Here is a 20,485-nt window from a genome sequence, read left to right as displayed (position 1 = left end):
ACCCCATGCCCAGTCAATGAAGCAGTGGGAGTGATGTGCCGGTGCCTGGAGGCTGTTGGGGCCTGGATGGGTGTCAACAGACTCAAACTCAACCCGGATAAGACGGAGTGGCTGTGGGTTTTGCCTCCCAAGGACAATTCCATCTGTCCGTCCATTACCCTGGGGGGGGAATTATTGACCCCCTCAGAGAGGGTCCGCAACTTGGGCGTCCTCCTAGATCCACAGCTCACATTAGAACAACATATTTCAGCTGTGGCGAGGGGGGCGTTTGCCCAGGTTCGCCTGGTGCACCAGTTGCGGCCCTATCTGGACCGGGACTCATTGCTCACAGTCACTCATGCCCTCATCACCTCGAGGTTCGACTACTGTAATGCTCTCTACATGGGGCTACCTTTGAAAAGTGTTCGGAAACTTCAGATCGTGCAAAATGCAGCTGCGAGAGCAGTCATGGGCCTACCTAGGTATGCCCATGTTTCACCATCACTCCGCAGTCTGCATTGGCTGCCGATCAATTTCCGGTCACAATTCAAAGTGTTGGTTATGACCTTTAAAGCCCTTCATGGCATCGGACCAGAATATCTCCGAGACCGCCTCCTGCCGCACGAATCCCAGCGACCGATTAGGTCCCACAGAGTGGGCCTTCTCCGGGTCCCGTCAACTAAACAATGTCGGTTGGCGGGCCCCAGGGGAAGAGCCTTCTCTGTGGCGGCACCGGCCCTCTGGAACCAACTCCCCCCAGAGATTAGAACTGCCCCTGCTCTTCCTGCCTTCCGTAAACTCCTTAAAACCCACCTTTGCCGTCAGGCATGGGGGAACTGAAACATCTCCCCCTGGGCACGTTTAATTTATGCATGGTATGTCTGTGTGTGTGTCTGTTAGCATATGGGGTTTTAAATATTTAAATATTTTAAATTTGTCTGATTGCTTATGATTTGTTTCTACATGTTGTGAGCCGCCCCGAGTCTTCGGAGAGGGGCGGCATACAAATCTAAGTAATAATAATAATAATAATAATAATAATAATAATAATAATACTCCGCGTCCACCGCAAACCACTCCTTATACTCTACATAAATGACCTTTGTGATTATTTGAGGGAGGTCTTGGTCATCTGATTCTGTTACATTTTGGAATTGGAGGAAGAAAGCCGATTTCTCCAGTTCTAGTGGTCATATTATAAGTAACTGCATCCTCTTTGCCAATGATGTAAAATCATTTAACACCATTGAAAATACTGCTACCCTTCAAAAAGACTTTCTGTCAGAATTGTCAAACAGTTGGCAACTCCAAATCTTAACTAACAAATGCTCTGTTTTACACATTGGCAAAAAGAATCAAAACACAAAATTCAAGCTGAGTGGACACTACCTTGTAGATGACTCCCACTCTGTCAAGGATCTTGGAGTACTCATATCTAAAGATCTAAGTGCCAAAGCCCATTGTAACAACACGGCGAAAAAGGCATTGAGAGTTAAACCTAATTTTGCGTAGCTTCTTCTACAGTAATATTACACTATTAACCAGAGCATACAAAGCATTTGCTAGACCAATTCTTGAATACAGCTCATCCATCTGGAACCCGCACTGCATATCTGACACTACTACAATTGAATGTGTCCAGAGATATTTCACGAGAACAGTCCTCCATTCCTCTGCTCGCAACAAAATACCTTATGGCACTAGATTTGAGATTCTGGGCTTAGACAACTTAGAACTATGCTGCCTTCAATATGAACTAAGCGTAGTTCATAAAATTTATCTGCACCTATGTATATCTTAGCCCAAAACGTCAGTCTGGGATAACAAGCTGTTTGTCAACTTCTGTGGCAATCAATGGATTAATTGTCAATCAATCAAAAAAAGAGTGGAACCTAGGGAAAATGCTAGGAAGGGAGGATAGGGCATTCATAATTGTTAGTAAAGTACAATCTATCACCAAGTATAGTAACAGTGGGTTCTACTCCAGTTGCTTTTATGCCTATCTTTTGATTGACTAATAGGACAGGCCACCAGCTTTTGATATCAAATTAAATATAGCACAAGGACAATCTTGGCAACTGTTACAAAACACCTTCATTGATTTAAAAAATAATGATAATCAGGAATAACTCTGAGATACTTTTAACTATTTAGTGGCTCATTTTCCCAATCTGAGAAGGGGGATGTAAAAGTAATCTCATTTAATATGTTGAACTATCGTGATCGGGGTTCGCTGCTGGGGGTTCGCAGGGGATTGAGAGAACCTCTAGCTAAGATTCTGTGCAGTTTGGAGAACCCCCAAATGCCATGCCTGGCTGGTCCCTCATCCCTACCCCACTCCTCCCAAGAATTCAATTCAATTCAATTCAATTTATTAGATTTGTATGCTGCCGCTCTCCAAAGACTCGGGGCGGCTCACAACAATAATAAAATCAGTATAATAATGGAACAAATCTAATAATAAGATTATATTAAAAAAAAACCAACAATTTAAAAACCATACAACACATACATACCAAACATAAAATATAAGAAAGCCTGGGGGAGATGTCTTAATTCCCCCATGCCTGGAGATATAGGTGGGTCTTGAGTAACTTGTGAAAGACAAGGAGGGTGGAGGCCATTCTAATCTCTGGGGGGGAGTTGATTCCAGAGGGCCAGGGCCGCCACAGAGAAGGCTCTTCCCCTGGGTCCCGCCAAATGACATTGTTTAGTCGATGGGACCCGGAGAAGGCCAACTCTGTGGGACCTTATCGGCCGCTGGGATTCGTGCGGTAGAAGGCGGCTCCGGAGGTATTCTGGTCCAATGCCATGAAGGGCTTTAAAGGTCATTACCAACACTTTGAATTGTGACTGGAGACCGATCGGCAGCCAGTGCAGGCCACGGAGTGTTGTAGAAACGTGGGCGAATCTAGGAAGCCCCACGATAGTTCTCGCGGAGTCCCCACGTGGCCCATTTTTGATGCCCGGTAAGTGTAGGGCACACATGGAGACTCGAGGAGGGTGAAAAAAGGTCCCGTTTCAGCCTCCATTGTGCCTCCAGAGCCCGGGGAAGCTATTTTCACCTTCCCAGAAGCTGAAAGAAAGCCTCCAGAGCCCCCGGGAGGGCAAAAACATGCCCCCCCAAGCATGGCCATTCCCACAATGTCCACCCCCACCAAGTAACTGGGCAGAGAACCCCTTGCTAAAATTTTTGAAGCCCACCCCTGACTGTAATAGAATACAGGAAGGAAGGGGATTGCCAGGAGGAAGGGAATTCGTTTCAGCTGAGTAAGAGGCAATGTGTGAGAAAGAGAGTGAAGACAGTTTTGTCAGACATAAGGTAATATCACAATGCAAGTAAACAGTTTGTAACCATGGGAGAGGCTGATGTAAGCCACAATTGGCATGTAATCATGGCTTTGCTACTTGTGCTGCAACCTGATTGGCTGTATCCTATATAAGGATGAACATCCTTGTATGGTGTGGTTTGCTACAGAGGGTGGTTTGATAGAGTGGTTTGTTATAGAGTGGTTTGTAGTTTAGTGGTTAGTGCTTAGTGGTTGCAGTGGTGGATATTGTAAGAGTTATATGAAAGTATTGTATGATAGTTTATTTAGAATAGAATAGAATAGAATAGAATTTTATTGGCCAAGTGTGATTGGACACACAAGGAATTTGTCTTGGTGCATATGCTCTCAGCGTACATAAAATAAAATATACATTTGTCAAGAATCATGTGGTACAACACTTAATGATTGTCATAGGGGTCAAATAAGCAATGAAGAAGCAATATTAATAAAAATCTTAGGATATAAGCAACAAATTACAGTTATAGAGTCAACATGGGAGGAAGTGGGTGATAGGAATGATGAAAAAACTAGTAGAATAGAAGTGCAGATTTAGTAGAAAGTCTGACAGTGTTGAGGGAATTATTTGTTTAGTAGAGTGATGGCGTTTGGAAAAAAACTGTTCATGTGTCTAGTTGTCTTGGTGTGCAGTGCTCTGTAGCGATGTTTTGAGGGTAGGAGTTGATGTGAGGGGTCAGTAAATATTTTCCCCGCCCTCTTTTTGACTCGTGCAGTATACAGGTCCTCAATGAAAGGCAGGTTGGCAGCAATTGTTTTTTCTGCAGTTCTGATTATCCTCTGAAGTCTGTGTCGGTCCTGTTGGGTTGCAGCACCAAACCAGACAGTTATTGAGGTGCAGATGATTCCTCTGTAGAACTGAATCAGCAGCTCCTTGGGCAGTTTGAGCTTTCTGAGCTGGCACAGAAAGAACATTCTTTGTTGTGCTTTTTTGATGATGTTTTTGATGTTAGGTGACCATTTTAGGTCTTGAGATGTTATAGAACCTAGAAATTTGAAGGTCTCTATTGTTGATACTGTGTTGTCTAGTATTGTGAGAGGTGGAAGGGTTTCTCTTAAAGTCTACCACCATTTCTACGTTTTTGAGTGTGTTCAGTTCTAGATTGTTCTGGTCACACCACAAGGATAGTTGTTCAACTTCCCGTCTGTATGCGGATTCATCATTGTCTCGAATGAGTCCGATCACTGTTGTATCATCTGCAAACTTCAGTAGTTTAACAGATGGATCGTTTGAGATGCAATTCATTAGAGTCATTTAGAGAAGCAGTTTGATAAAAGAGAAGTAAAATATATTTTTACAAGAAAGCCTGCTGCTGTGTTTCATTGAAGACTTCAATTAGGTATAGTGGTTAACTGTGGCTACTTGGTGGGTTAGCTTCCATGTGTGCAAAACTCTCTCTTCCCAACAGGTTATCAGGCCGAGTATCTCTGCTCAACAAGTTTCTCCATAATAGTTCACAGAGTGTATTGCAGATACAGATAAGAGTGGAGTGGTGGCCCAGTGGTGAACATGCTTGCCTCCCTTTCAGAAGATTGACAATCCTAGGTAGCAGCAGATGTTTCTCCTCTTGACACAAAGAAAAATATATCACGTGGTGTCAGGAAGAGCATCTGGCCAGTAAACTCTCAGCTTCATCCAGTTGCCCCCTATTAAGGGATTACAGAAAGGATCAAATTCATTTTTTCCCCTACTGGTTCTGTGGGTGTAGTTTGGTGGGCAAAGTAGGAGAAGGCTACTGCAAAATCTTCATTCCCATCCTGGGAGAAAGGATACTGCAAATCTCCATTCCCCACCCACTGGGAGGGCAGCCAGAGGTGGTATTTGCCAGTTTTCTGAACTACTCAAAATTTTTGCTACAGCTTCTACAGAAATTCAGAACCAGCTGAATTTTACCCCTGGAAATTTTTTTAAAATGCAGATATTAGAGTCTGCAATCTGGGCTCCTACAGGTATGGTCAGGTATGCAGAACCGGTAGAAAAAAAAATGTGGTTTTTTTCTTTTTTTTCCCCTTCTAGATATGTTTTTTCTATTGCAGTAAATGAGGTTGAATGTCTATAATTTTAGAAGAGCTGTGCGTAGATAATGTATATTTTTGTGTGGCTGTGTGTAATATGTATGTATAAGTATGGCATATAGTCTTCAGAGAGGGGCGACAAATCAAACCAAACCAAACCAAACCAAACCAAACCAAACCAAATCAAATCAAATCAAATCAAATCAACAAACAAACATACACACAGACACACAGACATACATAAATAGACAAAACCAGCAAACACATATATACATACATAGAATTAAATAGTATATTTTGGATATTAATTAATTAATTAATTTGTTAAATTTGTATGCCGCCCCTCTCCGTAGACTCGGGGCAGCTCACAGCAGTGATAGAAACAATGTACAATACAAATCTAATAATACGAAGTTAAAAATAATAGTAAATAGAGAAGTTGTATCTCTTTGAGGCAAGGAGAGGCCAGGCACCTTAACCCTAATCCAAACTCTTGAGGTGAGTGACGTCAAGTTGGCCACCTTTTAACCAGTCACATGACCTCTAAGCCACCCCCAGTCACATGATCGTCAAGCCACTGCCACCTGGTCATGTGACAGGCAAGCCACACCCACAATGCAGTAACAAATATTTTTGCAGCCCTTCACTGCTATAGGTATATTAAAAAAAAATAGTTTGGGGCCTATATATGAGCATTTGTTTGTATACCACATTTATTTCTAGGCTATAAGGGACTGAAGAAGCCAAATGATTCTAATAGCTTTTAGATTCATTTGTAAAACGTAGCTTGAGGAGATAAGAAAGAAAAACAATGCCAATCATGAGCCTGTTTTTCTGTTAACTGAGTATTGTACAACCAGAAATGCTACTAAGATTCTTTTACCTTGAAGCAACTAATTAGATATTTAATAGATTATAGCAGCAGTTGTCAGCTACCTAATAAATGTGCAAAAATTACGCAATTACATTTTATCACTCTGAAACATTTACAAATGTTGTTCTATCTTTCCTATACAAGCTGCCACTGAAGAGTTCCATGTTTTGAATTATTATTTGAAGCTATATTTCATTTATTTAGCAATTTTCTCATTTTCTCCATGACTTCTCAGCATGTCCTTGCTGCCAACACATTTTCAAACAATCTTTTATTATTACTATATTTTATTAGCTTTGTGAAGCATTTTGCATTTTTGTTTAATAATCACCTGAATTTTTGAAAGCCCCAAAATCCAAATCACTGTTGCTGGTTGACTGAGGAGCCAATGTACATATCTGCTCAATTTTTTTGGTTCATATCCTGCATTTAATGTTGTTTTTTTTATAAACTGAAGGCAACAAACCTACCTGATACTCAGTAAAGGGCAGTCATTCGTGGCCCTACCGGAACATTCGGAGGGGGTACGCGCATGCTCATGCGCCCTTTAATTTCCTGTGTGTGCGCCCTTTAAATCCCGGGCTACGAATGGCTGCCCTTTACACATGCCCCCTTTTTTGGGGGGGATAATTTTTTTTAAAAAAAGATTTCTTCTCCAAACACATGTACAGAAAAAAGAAAATACCGTTAATTTTAAGTTATATTACAATATATCATTTTTACAATTTCAGTATACATAGCTTAACCAATACTACCTCCTTAACATTTGACATTTGAACAAAAATAATTACTCCAATTCCTTATATAATAACAAAAGAACCCCAAAAACTGTTAGCCAATATAACAGTGATACGAACATTTCGAGATACGAACCGGGGGTTTGGAAATTTTTTGCCTCTTCATACAAACTTTTTGCGACTTACAAACCCACCGCAGATCACAAAATGGCGCTCTGCTGGGCGCCGCTGCCTGGCTGTCACCTTTTAAAACAGCCAGGGGGCTTCTTGGCGTTCTCCCGAACCTGAACTTTTCGGGTTCGGGTTCGGGAGGCCGCCGAGAAGCACTGCCGCCCGGCTGTCACCTTCTGAAACAGCCGGGGGGGCTTCTTGGCATTTTCCCGAATGCCGAACACAGGAGTTCGGCAAAAGTTTGGGTTTGGGTTCAGGTTCCGGAGGCCGCGGAGAAGTGCCCGGCTGTTTCAGAAGGTTACAGCAGGGTGGCACTGCCCGGCGGAGTGCCGGTTATGGGATTGGCAGCGGCGTTTTTGGACGATCTGAAGGCTGAAACGGAGGTGGGGAATCCCAATAGGGAATTCCATGGGCGGAGCTTTGACGTTACGAAGATGTCCTTCCTGGAGGCCACGTTTCAGCCTCCAGATCGGCCAAAAACGCCACTGCCGATCGCAAAAACGGTGCTCCGCCAGGCAGTGCCGCCCGGCTGTAACCTTCTGAAACAGCCGGCCACTTCTCCGCGGCCTCTGGAACCTGAACCCAAACCCAAACTTTTGCCGATGTTCGGCATTCGGGAGAACACCGAGAAGCCCCCCGGCTGTTTTAAAAGGTGACAGCCGGGCGGCAGCGCCCGGCAAAGCGCCATTTTGCGATCTGCGGTAGGTTCGTAAGTCAAAAAAAGTTTGTATGAAGAGGCAAAAAATTTCCGAACCCCCGGTTCATATCTCGAAATGTTCGTATCACGGGGGGTTCGTATCACGAGGTACCGCTGTATATTCCAATCCTTGGCCGGAGCTAGGCATAACACTCAATGGCCCCAAGCCTGCCGGCAAATGTGATGAGTCAGAAAAGGAAAGGAAAGAAGAAAAGAAAAATGAAAAGAAAAGAAATTGGATAAAAATAAAATGCAGGATATTTTTCAAACACCCAGAGAAACTGCAGAGGAGCTTTTAATAAAGATAAACATAAACCCACAGATCACCCTTAGCCTTTGTGAATCCTATCTATTCCATGATTGTCTAAAATTCAGAAGGCACCCTACGCCGCTATGTGAGCGAAACAAAAGAACAAAAGCTTCCGCACTGGGAGCGAGTAGCATAAAACATTCACTCGCTTTGCACAACGTGAACTGCAAGTGAACGTCTTTCGGCGAATAAATATGAACGGCTGTGGCTGGAATCAAATGGGATCAGATGCTGCAGTTGACATTTGGAGTTAAGCACTGTTAACCTGCCTTCCAGGGACTCTGTTATCAACATTCTTTATGGCTGAACCATTGTATTTTGCAGCCCCCGTAGAAGTCTCAATATTTCCAGTAAGCACCTAAGATCAGAGTAATGAGAAAGAAGCGGAGCATGACTTAAGGGTGGGGGAGTGGATTAAGCTGGGTCCACTGCATGTGTTTCAGATTTGGTGTCAATGAAAACAGAGCACACCGCAAGAATTATGGACAGAATTACTGCTGAAAACCTTGTTTGTATCTATGTTTCCTTTGAAAAATTTCTCATCCAGGCACATATTTAATGGTCTGCGATTGTTTGAGTTCTTAACCCATTACTCAGTATTTCTTTGGGAAAATTTGAAATATTTAACTTTTGCCATGCTTCATTTCTTATTCAATTTTGTGTATATAATAATAGCCTAAAGAGTGGTTATGAAATAAATATTGGAAGTCAGGAAAGAAAAATGTTATCGTTTCTCCTTTCCCGATAATAGATTAGTCAGTTTGGGGCCATTAATTGGTGGTCTATGGCATAACAAGGATTCCATGTAATATGAAATTAACTTGTTTGGTTTTTTAAAAAACAAACAGAACAAGTTGTTTAAAAAAATAAACATTTTTTTCTGACAAAATAGAGACTCACCTAAAGTACTTTAGTACAATGAAATAATATCTGTCAAGTGTGGTGAAATCAGGAAGTCCAGGCAGTTCAAAAAAATGTAAAGGTTTATTTTATTTTATTTATTTATTTTGTCCAATACATAATACACATTGAAGAGAAAGATATGTAATAATATAAGTAAAGAAAAGAATAGAAGAAAAGATATAAAAGTGTAGGTGAACATATTTGAAAGGAAGAAAAGATAAATGAGATAAGGAGAGACAATTGGACAGGGGACGGAAGGCACACTGGTGCACTTATGCACGCCCCTTACTGACCTCTAAGGAACCTGGAGAGGTCAATTGTGGATAGTCTAAGGGAAAAATGTTTGGGGTTAGGGATTGACACTACTGAGTCGGGTAATGAGTTGCAAGTTTGCTCTTTGCCAAAATCTGGGCTACTTACAGTCAGAGCAGATAGGCAGTAGATTAGAGATAGCAGAATTCAAAGTGATCTGGACTCGGATCTCTTATGAGGTCAAAGGGACTTGAGACTGACCATCCATTCAATCACTTTCTCAGGCACAGTCTGATCATCTCCTACAAGGTCAAATGCAATAAAATATTAAATGAACATTAAATTACTTTTTGAAAATATTTTAAGCTAACATTATCCAAGGAAGGAACATCCACAAACTTTTAAATGCTTTCCAATTGCCTTAATTTTCTAAATGGAAGATATTTTTCCAAAATTGCTATTTGCAAAATAGGAACTTCAAAGTTTTTTTTCTTAAGGGAAACTGGCAAAGAGAGAAAAATTGTGTTTATATCATGGACAAGAAAATGGACAAGTAACCATGTTAAGTGGCCTGAACTAATTTCCTGGAGACAGATTTTGAAATTAAACTGGTGGCTTAATTTACATACATTTTCATGAGGGCTGCAGGTTATTCTCATAGCTTGCAAAATTGTCCGAAAGAGCCAATAATTGTCCAGGGTTGAAATTAGCAGAGGTGCTATATAATAGTTTGAAATCAGCTGAGCTTTTGATTGGTATAGACATAATGAGGTTGTTTTTTCAAGAAAATATAGTTTGGAGTTTTAAAAGATGGAAATAGGGTTAGGCTGTCACACATTGGGGCAGTGTTCAGCTGCCTTTTAAAATAACAAAATTGGAACGGACCTTGGAGGTCTTCTAATCAAACCCTTTGCTCAAGCAAGAGACCCTATACCCTATACAAACTCAAACTCAACCCAGACAAGACGGAGTGGCTGTGGGTCTTGCCTCCCAAGGACAATTCCATCTATCCGTCCATTACCCTGGGGGGAGAATCATTGACCCCCTCAGAGAGGGTTCGCAACTTGGGCGTCCTCCTCGATCCACAGCTCACATTAGAGAAACACCTTTCAGCTGTGGCGAGGGGGACGTTCGCCCAGGTTTACCTGGTGCACCAGTTGCGACCCTATCTGGACCGGGAGTCACTGCTCACAGTCACTCATGCCCTCATCACCTCGAGGCTCGACTACTGTAATGCTCTCTACATGGGACTACCTTTGAAAAGTGTTAGGAAACTTCAAATCATGCAGAATGCAGCTGTGAGAGCAATCATGGGCTTTCCCAAATATACCTATGTTACACCAACACTCCGCAGTGTGCATTGGTTGCTGATCAGTTTCCGGTCACAATTCAAAGTGTTGGTTATGACCTATAAAACCCTTCATGGCACCTGACCAGATTATCTCAGGGACCGCCTTCTGCTGCATGAATCCCAGCGACCAGTTAGGTCCCACAGAGTGGGTCTTCTCCGGGTCCCGTCAACCAAACAATGTCACTTGGCGGGGACCAGGGGAAGAGCCTTCTCTGTGGTGGCCCTGGCCCTCTGGAACCAACTCCCCCCAGAGATTAGAATTGCCCCCACCCTCCTTGCCTTTCGTAAGCTGCTTAAACCCCACCTCTGCCAGCAGGCATGGGAGAATTAAGATACTATTTCCCCCTAGGCCTTTACAATTGTGTGCCTGGTATGTCTGTATGTATGATTGGTTTTTATAATAATGGGGTTTTAACTGTTTTTAGTATTGTATTATTGTTATTGTTACTGTTACTGTTGTTAGCCGCCCCGAGTCTGCGGAGAGGGGCAGCATACAAATCCAATGAATGAATGAATGAATGAATGAATGAATGAATGAATGAATGAATACCCGTGATGTTGAATCTATGGCACGTGTGCCACAGGTGGCAGTCAGAGCCATATCTGCTGGCACAGGAGCCATTGCCATAGATCAGCTCCAGCACACCTGTGTGCACTGGCCTGCTGATTTTGGCTGACCGTGTCCTCCCCACCTTTCCCAAGAGTCTCCCCATGGCCCGTTTATAAGATAAGTAAAAGGATCATGCAGGTGTTCTGTGAGGGCATTTCTGGCTTCTGAAGGGCTTCGGGCGGGGTAGGGGAGGCTGTTTTCGCCCTCCCCAGCCTCCAGGAAAACCTCTACAGGCAGCAAAAATTGGGTCTTCTGGTCCTACTGGAAGTCAGGAAATGGGCTGTTTCTGCCTCCACTGGGCCGGAAGGCTGTTTTTGCCCTCCCCAAGCTCCTAGAAAGCCTCTGGAGCTGAAAAGGGTGAAAAAACGTATAAATAATGCACTTGGGGAAAAGGAATCCTCAATCTGAGTATTGTGTTGGCAATTCTGTGTTAGCAAAAACTTCAGATTGAGAAGGATTTAGGGGTAGTGATTTCTGACAGTCTCAAAATAGGGGAACAGTGCAGTCAAGCGGTAGGGAAAGCAGGTAGGATGCTTGGCTGCATAGCTAGAGGTATAACAAGCAGGAAGAGGGAGATTATGATCCCGCTATATAGAGTGCTGATGAGACCACATTTGGAATACTGTGTTCAGTTCTGGAGACCTCACCTACAAAAAAATATTGACAAAATTGAACGGGTCCAAAGACGGGCTACAAGAATGGTGGAAGGTCTTAAGCATAAAACGTATCAGGAAAGACTTAATGAACTCAATCTGTATAGTCTGGAGGACAGAAGGAAAAGGGGGGACATGATCGAAACATTTAAATATGTTAAAGGGTTAAATAAGGTTCAGGAGGGAAGTGTTTTTAATAGGAAAGCGAAGCCAAGAACAAGGGGACACAATCTGAAGTTAGTTGGGGGAAAGATCAAAAGCAACATGAGAAAATATTATTTTACTGAAAGAGTAGTAGATCCTTGGAACAAACTTCCAACAGACGTGGTTGGTAAATCCACAGTAACTGAATTTAAACATGCCTGGGATAAACATATATCCATCCTAAGATAAAATACAGGAAATAGTATAAGGGCAGACTAGATGGATCATGAGGTCTTTTTCTGCCGTCAGTCTTCTATGTTTCTAAAATGGGTCCACTGTGCCATCACATGCCAAAAGCAGGGGGCATGGGGGAGCATGGGAGGGTCATGTGTACATGCATGGGGGGACACATTAAACTATGGGTGTGCTTCCCCCCACTTTTGGCACATGACAGCAAAAAGGTTAGCCATCACTGCCTTATACTCATGATAGGCGAACCTATGGCACAGGTGCCACAAGTGGCACGTGGAGCCCCCTCTGCAGGCTCCACTGTGCATGTGGGAGTGCCTCCCTCCAGCCAGCTGACTTTTGGGTCAGACAAGCTTATGCTTTCGCCTCACTTTCTGCAGCCTTCTCAAATTTCTAGAGATTTCACCCCAGCGCTGTTTGGGCAGGCAAGGCTTCCCCTGCCTCCCAGCTCCATTTGGGGATGGGGGGCTTTTCCCTTCTCCCACCATGTGTTATTAGTGCTCAGCACAGTTAGAGGCAGTAATGCGCAGCCAATTTTTTTACTGCCACACTGTGGGTATGGGTTATTTTGTGGGTGTGGCTTAATGGTCATGTGACTGGGTAGGAATGGCTTGCCGACCATGTGACCAGGTAGGAGTGGCTTGAACGATCATCATTCAAGTGAACTGTTAAGTCCTTGACTTATAACCTTACCAGTGTCACTCACTGGGGTGACAATTTGCTTTGTGTTTTCCACGCTCTCCTTCCTGGGTCACTCCCTACCTCAGGCTGGGTAGCTAGGCGAACGGGTGCTGCCAGAAGCATAAATGCTGCCAGTGCCGCTTCCACCCACGCCTTCTGCTTGCACCTCAGGCGGAAGGTGGTCACGTGAGGTTGGAGGGGAGCCGGGCAGGAGAGAGGGAAGCTCGTCCAAGGCCAGGAAGGAGGAAAGAGGAAAAAAGCAAGGAGCGCAGACACAGCAGCAGCAGGGGGAAAAAGGAGAGCCGAGCCGAGCCCAGTAATCCAGGAAGTGACAGCCGCCGATCAGCTGGAGCTGTGCATGCATCTTCATTTCTGCCGGTGGAACTGCATCCTATCTGCTGCCCAGTTCTTCTCTGGAGAGATTTCTACCAAGTTAACCTTTTTATTATTTGACTGTTACCGCACACCGTAAAGTTGTGTTGATTGATATTTTTAACGATACGTTTCTAAACAGTACATAACATTCATACCAATTAACTGCAACCATAGCTAGTGTGTCGTGTATATATAGCAAATTTGGACAGATGTCATGTAGGAAATGAAGGGAGGTGATTTTTCTTTCGGTAACTATTCAAAATGCTCATTGTTTTGTTTTATTTTTCACTTCTACAGTTCTTTTTGTTTTAAAGTACTAGCTGATGCTTTAATCTCCTGTTCCCATCCAATTTTTTTTAGTTTATGGTTGTCAGTATTTTTGTTTTATCACTTTAGATTTTGCTTTTCTGTTGTGCGATAAGATATTGATGATTCGCTGTTAGATACTGCACTGAGAACCTAATAAAAAGAGGTATATAAAATGATAATGATCTTGGCAAGATAGGAAGTCTTTTTTCTTCTGTTTAGCCTAGACAGTTCATCACAGCCATTCCTCAATTTTCTCTCCCTTATGATTTTATGAAACCTCCTAGAACATTAGTTTGGATTTTTTTTTCCCATCTTGACATTTGTGTTTCTTACATTGCTATTTTTTTTTTTTTTTTGGTTAGGGAGAGAGCACTGAATACCTCCCAATCTGGGTTGCTGCAGCTTACAGTGGGGAATCTGAAGCCTGAAGAGACCTATACCTTCCGAGTAGTGGCATACAATGAATGGGGACCGGGAGAAAGTTCACAGCCCATCAAGGTGGCAACCCAACCTGAGTGTAAGTACATTAATTGGGTTCTGATTGGGTTTTGATGTTCTTGCAAGTTATTTTTAGTATGTTTATCAGTAGTGGGTTCCTAATTGTATGGATAATTGCGTGCAGATCCATGGCTCTGGCATGCAAAGGCACATTTGAGCGGAATTTTGCTTCTTGTACCTGTGCAGGAAGCAAAATCTCATGACGGGTTGCATGTATAGGCCAGATTTAACACAGTGGGCCCACACCAACAAAATGATGTTCAACATCGACAAGAGCAAAGTCCTTCACCTAGGCAGAAAAAACCCTAGACACACATACAACCTGGGAGAAACCCCTCTTAGCAGTAGCGACTGTGAAAGGGACCTCGGAGTCTTGGTGGACAATCAACTAAACATGAGCCAACAATGTGCAGAAGCAGCTAAAAAAGCCAACACAATCCTAAGCTGCATCAACAGGGCAATACACTCCAAGACCAGGGAAGTCTTAATACCACTCTACTACACCCTGGTCCGACCACACCTGGAGTACTGTATTCAGTTCTGGTCACCACACTTCAAAAGAGACATTGAAACTCTGCAATATTGTTTTAATGTTTGTATTAATTGTTTTATAATTTCAGAATTGTAAGCCACCCAGAGCCAATTGTTTGAAGAGCACTGCTATTGCAACTGAATTAATTAATTAATTAATTAATAGTCTATAACAGTGATGGCAAACCTATGGCATGGGTGCCACAGGTGGCACATGGAACCATATCTGCTGGCACACGAGCCGTTGCCCTAGCTCAGCTCCAACATGCACATGTGTGCCAGCCAGGTGATTTTTGGCTCGTACAGAGGCTCTGAGAGGGCATTTTTGGCTTCTACAGAGTCTCAGGGGGGATTGGGGAGAGCATTTTTGCCTCTGGAGCCTGGGGAGGGCAGAAAATGGGCCTATCAAGCCCACCAGAAGTTGGGCAATGGGCTGTTTTTGACCTCCAGAAGGCTTCCAGCAGGGGTCAAGGGAGACCATTTTCACCATCCCCAGGCACTGAATAGAAACATAGAAGACTGACGGAAGAAAAAGACCTCATGGTCCACCTGGTCTGCCCTTTACTATTTTCTGTATTTTATCTTAGGATGGATATATGTTTATCCCAGGCATGTTTAAATTCAGTTACTGTGGATTTACCAACCACGTCTGCTGGAAGTTTGTTCCAAGGATCTACTACTCTTTCAGTGAAATAATATTTTCTCACCTTGCTTTTGATCTTTCCCCCAACTAACTTCAGATTGTGTCCCCTTGTTCTTGTGTTCACTTTCCTATTAAAAACATTATGGGTGTGGGCACTCACACATACACAATAGCACCCGCACACCTGCTTTTGGCACCAGAGGGGGAAAAAAGGTTTGCTATCACTGGTCTATAATAATCTAATGCAATATTCTCTAAATCAAAAGAAGAGCAATTCCTCTAGAATAATAAGCCACAGTCATAAAACCAGCCGTAGGAGAAGGTACACAATGATGGTCTTTTTCCCTCTATGTATCAAAAGGAACTCTAAGGTTAATTTTGTTTGAATGTTGAATAAATCAAATTTGGATTCTCCAGTTAAATATCTGTGCAGAGCAACTATATTTAAAACAAAATATTGTTGGGGCCATGAAGTCATTCAAGTGTTGTGATGTAGTTTGTGACTTCAAATTGCATACAAGCTGAGTATACAGTATAAAATAAATAATATAGTGAAATCTGTCAAATAAAGGTCTTATTCAAGGACCACACGCTGTCAAGAGGAGAGGAATAGCTGATTTACAAAAGCAGTCATTAAGCCCCGAAGGCCATATGCACCATTCCAAGTGCCACACCATTGACTCCAAACTCCAAGAGTTTGCTTCTCCGTCAGGTCTTCTGTTCAAACTGCTACCACTGTCAATTTATTAAATGATTGGTGTTTGAAGAAGGAACAATAGAGTAACAACATCTGCCACCCCACATTTGAGTTGTTAAAGGGTGCCTTTCTGCAGGAAGCTACTTGTCAAATATAACAATAATAACAGAGTTGGAAGGGACCTTGGAGGTCTTCTAGTCCAACCTCCTGCTTAGGCAAGAAACCCTACACTACTTCGGACAAATGGTAAGCCAACATATTCTTTAAATAAATATTTAAAACCTTCCAGTGTTGGAGCATTCACAACTTCTGGAGGCAAGCTATTCCACTGATTAATTGTTCTAATTGTCAGGAAATTTCTCCTTAGTTCTAAGAGTTGGTAGCTGTGATTTCATATTTATATGTATAATAATAATAATAATAATAATAATAATAATAATAATAATAATAATAATAATAATTGCTTTGTTTAAGAGTGAAAACTCTAATCCCAGCTGTGGTCATTAAGTTGAGTTCTTCTACCTGTACATTTTTTCTGTTGTTACCAGTTTGGCGTAAGTGCTTAAGGCATCAGGCTAGAAAGTGGGAGACTGAGAGTTCTAGTCTGGTTTTAGATATAAATCTGGCTGGCTGGGGGACTTTGGACAGCCACTTTTTCTCAGCCCTAAAAAGGAGACAAGGGCAAAGCAACCACATTCAAAGAGGTTTGCCAAATTGTCTGTAAGGACCAGCCCAGTCAGCCCCATGGAGTCAAAAATTGACTTAAAGGCATGCATATGCACGCATGTAACAGCATTTCACATAGCAAAGTGTGTTTTATCCTTTAAAAAAATAGTTTATTAGGAAAGGCTGAAACTGGGAGTGCCATATAATTCTAACAGGACACAGCAATGACAAACATAGACATGTTTTACAGACTGTCGGCCATAGTTCCCTCTAAGCTGAGCAGTGAGCAATCGCTCACTTAAAAATCATCATCAACTCACAGTTTTCCAAACCTGCCCAGAAGCAGAGAGGGAAACAGTGAGAGGGAAGGAGAGAGAGAGGAAGAGAGAGAAACAGATAGAAAAAAGAGAGGAAGGAAAAGAGAAAGAAAAGGAATGGGAGTAAGGAAGAGAGAAAGAAAATCAAAATCTAGTTTGAAACTAGCTCAACTATTTAAGTGGCATTTTGATATTGATAGAGTTGCCCTATTATGAGCTCACTGATATAGACACACAGTACAGTATTTTATTTTGAAATTCTCTGAGGCAAAACAGGGTGGGTTTTTTGTTTGTTTGTTTGTTTGTTTGTTTGTTTGTTTATTTATTTATTTATTTATACTTCTATGCCGCCCAGTCCCAAAGGGACTGTCGCTCAGACACTATACTTTTCCGCCCACACCGAAAAAAAATTAGACGAAACATTGCTGTTGGCTGCATGAATGACTCAACTGCAATTCAGTTAAATTACTCTGAGTTATAATTAGCAGTTCTCCCTATTACGCTTACATTAACCAATATTGATATGCTGTACAAAAACATACGCCGTTATTAAAAAGACCATCTCAGCGTCTGTGATTGTGGATATATGCAGAAGTCTCTTTCCCTACTTAGGTCTTTTGCCAGGAATAGCCAGCTCATCGATTTCAGGTAGTCCTCGACTTATGACCACAGCTGAGCCCAACATTTCAGGAACCAACTCCCCTCGGAGATTAGAACTGCCCCCACCCTCCCTGTCTTTCGTAAACTACTCAAGACTAATTTATACCGCCAGGCATGGGGGAGTTAAGATATTCCTTCCCCCTAGGCCATTACAAGTTATGCATGGTATGTTTGTGTGTATGTTTGGTTTTATAATAGGGGTTTTTAGTTGTTTTTTATTATTGAATTGTGCATGTTGTGTTTATTATTGTTGTTAGCCGCCCCGAGTCTGCGGAGAGGGGCGGCATACAAATCCAATAAATTATTATTATTATTATTATTATTATTATTATTATTATTATTATTATTATTATTATGTAAGACATTTGTTAAGCTGGTTTTGCTCCGTTTTATGACCCTTCTTACCACATTTGTTAGTATGCTGAGCCATGGCGGAGCAGTGGTTAGAGTGCAGTACTGCAGGCTACTTCTGCTGATTGCCGTCTGCCTGCCATTTGGCAGTTCAGTTCTCACCAGGCTCAAGGCTGACTCAGCCTTCCATCCTTCTGAAGTGGATCAAATGAGGACCCAGACTGTTGGAGGCAATATGCCGACTCTCTGTAAACCACCTACACAGGGCTGGAAAGCACTCTGAAGTGGGACGTAAGTTTAACTGCTATTGCTAGCAACCTGGTTGTTAACTGAATCTGGCTTCCCCATTGACTTTGCTTGTCAGAAGGTTGCAAAAAGGGATCAGATGATCTCGGGAAAGGAAAATGGTCATAAGTATGAACCCAGTTGCAAAAGCATCTGCATTTTGATCGCATGATCGTGAGGATGATGCAAAGTGTTGTAAATTAAGGGTGCTTCGTCACTGGCATTTTTAAAGAAAAGACCTGGGAGTCACTTATCTAAAATGGCATAGAGTCCTGCTCGAGCAGGGAGTTGGACTAGAGGACCTCCAAGATCCGTTTCAAATGTATTATTCTGTTATTTTCTCCCCACCACAGAGATGCCTCTGGATCTAACATCTCCCACTTTATGCATAGCACAGGATAGCATAGCATAGTATAGTATAGCATAGCACAGCAGTAAAATAATATTTTCTCATGTTGCTTTTGATCTTTCCCCCAACTAACTTCAGATTGTGTCCCCTTGTTCTTGTGTTCACTTTCCTATTAAAAACACTTCCCTCCTGGAACTTATTTAACCCTTTAACATATTTAAATGTTTTGATCATGTCCCCCCTTTTCCTTCTGTCCTCCAGACTATACAGATTGAGTTCATTAAGTCTTTCCTGATACGTTTTATGCTTAAGACCTTTCACCATTCTTGTAGCCCGTCTTTGGACCCGTTCAATTTTGTCAATATCTTTTTGTAGGTGAGGTCTCCAGAACTGAACACAGTATTCCAAATGTGGTCTCACCAGTTTCTCTTTAATTCCAGATGGCTTCTCTCCTTGATTAGTTTCCATCTATTGTTTCTTCCCCTGCCCTCTGGTGCTTTGAAAAATAAGTTGACCCCTCTTCTTTGTGAAAGCCCCTCAAATACTGGAGTACTGTTATCATGTCACCCCCTAGTCCTTTTTTACTGTAAATTAACCAAACCCAGTTCTTGCATTTGTCCTTCATATGTTTTTATCTCGAGACCTTTAATCATCTTAGTTGTTCTTCTCTGCACTTGTCCAAAGTCTCAACATCTGTTTTGTAACTGGATGCAGAATTCCAGCTGTGGTCTTACTAAGGTTTTATAAACCGGTACTTAATACTTCACATAATTTTGATTCTGTCTCTGTTTATACCAGTGTTTCCCAACCTTGGCAACTTGAAGATATTTGGACTTCAACTCCCAGAATTCCCCAGCCAGCATTCGCTGGCTGGGGAATTCTGGGAGTTGAAGTCCAAATATCTTCAAGTTGCCAAGGTTGAGAAACACTGGTTTATACAACCAAGGATTGTATTAGCTTCTTTGACTGCTGAGAGAGAAAGACATAGTGGAACTCTATTGGATGCAGCAATTTATAGTCCAACACCCTATGCATCCTATGGAAAGAAACCATAGGAATCAGCGATGTCACTGGTAACATGGACACTGAAATGTGAGTGGATGTAATAACAAGCACATTTCAAGTTATAGAAAGATCTGTGACTCATTTTTGTGACTCATTTCTGAGCTGGACTGATGCCCACTACAATGTTTCTTAAGATCCTAAAAGACACAGAAAATAGAATAGAAATAGAGCATCTGTTTTTTTGCTGAAAACTGAATAGCAATAGCAATTATACTTCTATACCGCTTCACATTGCATTACAGCCCTTTTTAAGTGGTTTATAGAGTCAGCCTATTGCCCCAAACAGTTTGTGTCCTCATTTGACCCACCATGAAAGGCTGAGTCCCTCTGTCTCCAGTAGTAAAAGAAGCATCCTTTACTTCTGGAGCCCTGTAACACGTTACTTGAATGCTAATGGCATGAAAGCTGCTGCGATGGGTGCCTAAAATTTGTGCGCAATGGGCGCCCAAGATTTTTCTCGCCGATTTCTAGCTTTGAATTTTTTGAAAATGAAAGAGAATGGGTATGGCGCCGCTGCATGGAGTATGGTGGCAAGCCCAAATTTCATCTCCTGTCATTATGCAGTTGAGAAAAGCCTCTCCTTCAATCTGGAAATGGTCAAGAAATTCTCAGGTGGCACTGACTCTGTTTCCGGTCACAATTCTAAGTGTTGGTTATGACCAGTTAGGTCCCACAGAGTGGGTCTTCTCCAGGTCCCGTCAACTAAACAATGTCGCTTGGCGGGACCCAGGGGAAGAGCCTTCTCTGTGGCGGCCCCGACCTTCT

General features: G+C 42.3%; 1 protein-coding gene across 1 annotated transcript in view; it reads left to right on the top strand.

The window, feature by feature from the left end:
* The window catches only part of DCC (DCC netrin 1 receptor), a 927,153-nt gene that overhangs the window by 490,769 nt on the left and 415,899 nt on the right, over positions 1-20,485 (top strand). Inside the window, exon 9 of the mRNA XM_070736918.1 lies at positions 14,021-14,175. Coding sequence (XP_070593019.1) covers positions 14,021-14,175 — 155 coding nt within the window. The remainder of the gene's footprint in view (positions 1-14,020; positions 14,176-20,485) is intronic.

The sequence above is a fragment of the Erythrolamprus reginae genome, chromosome 2, assembly GCF_031021105.1.
Source record: "Erythrolamprus reginae isolate rEryReg1 chromosome 2, rEryReg1.hap1, whole genome shotgun sequence".
Taxonomy (NCBI): domain Eukaryota; kingdom Metazoa; phylum Chordata; class Lepidosauria; order Squamata; family Dipsadidae; genus Erythrolamprus; species Erythrolamprus reginae.
This window is presented reverse-complemented; position numbering and strand designations above follow the sequence as displayed.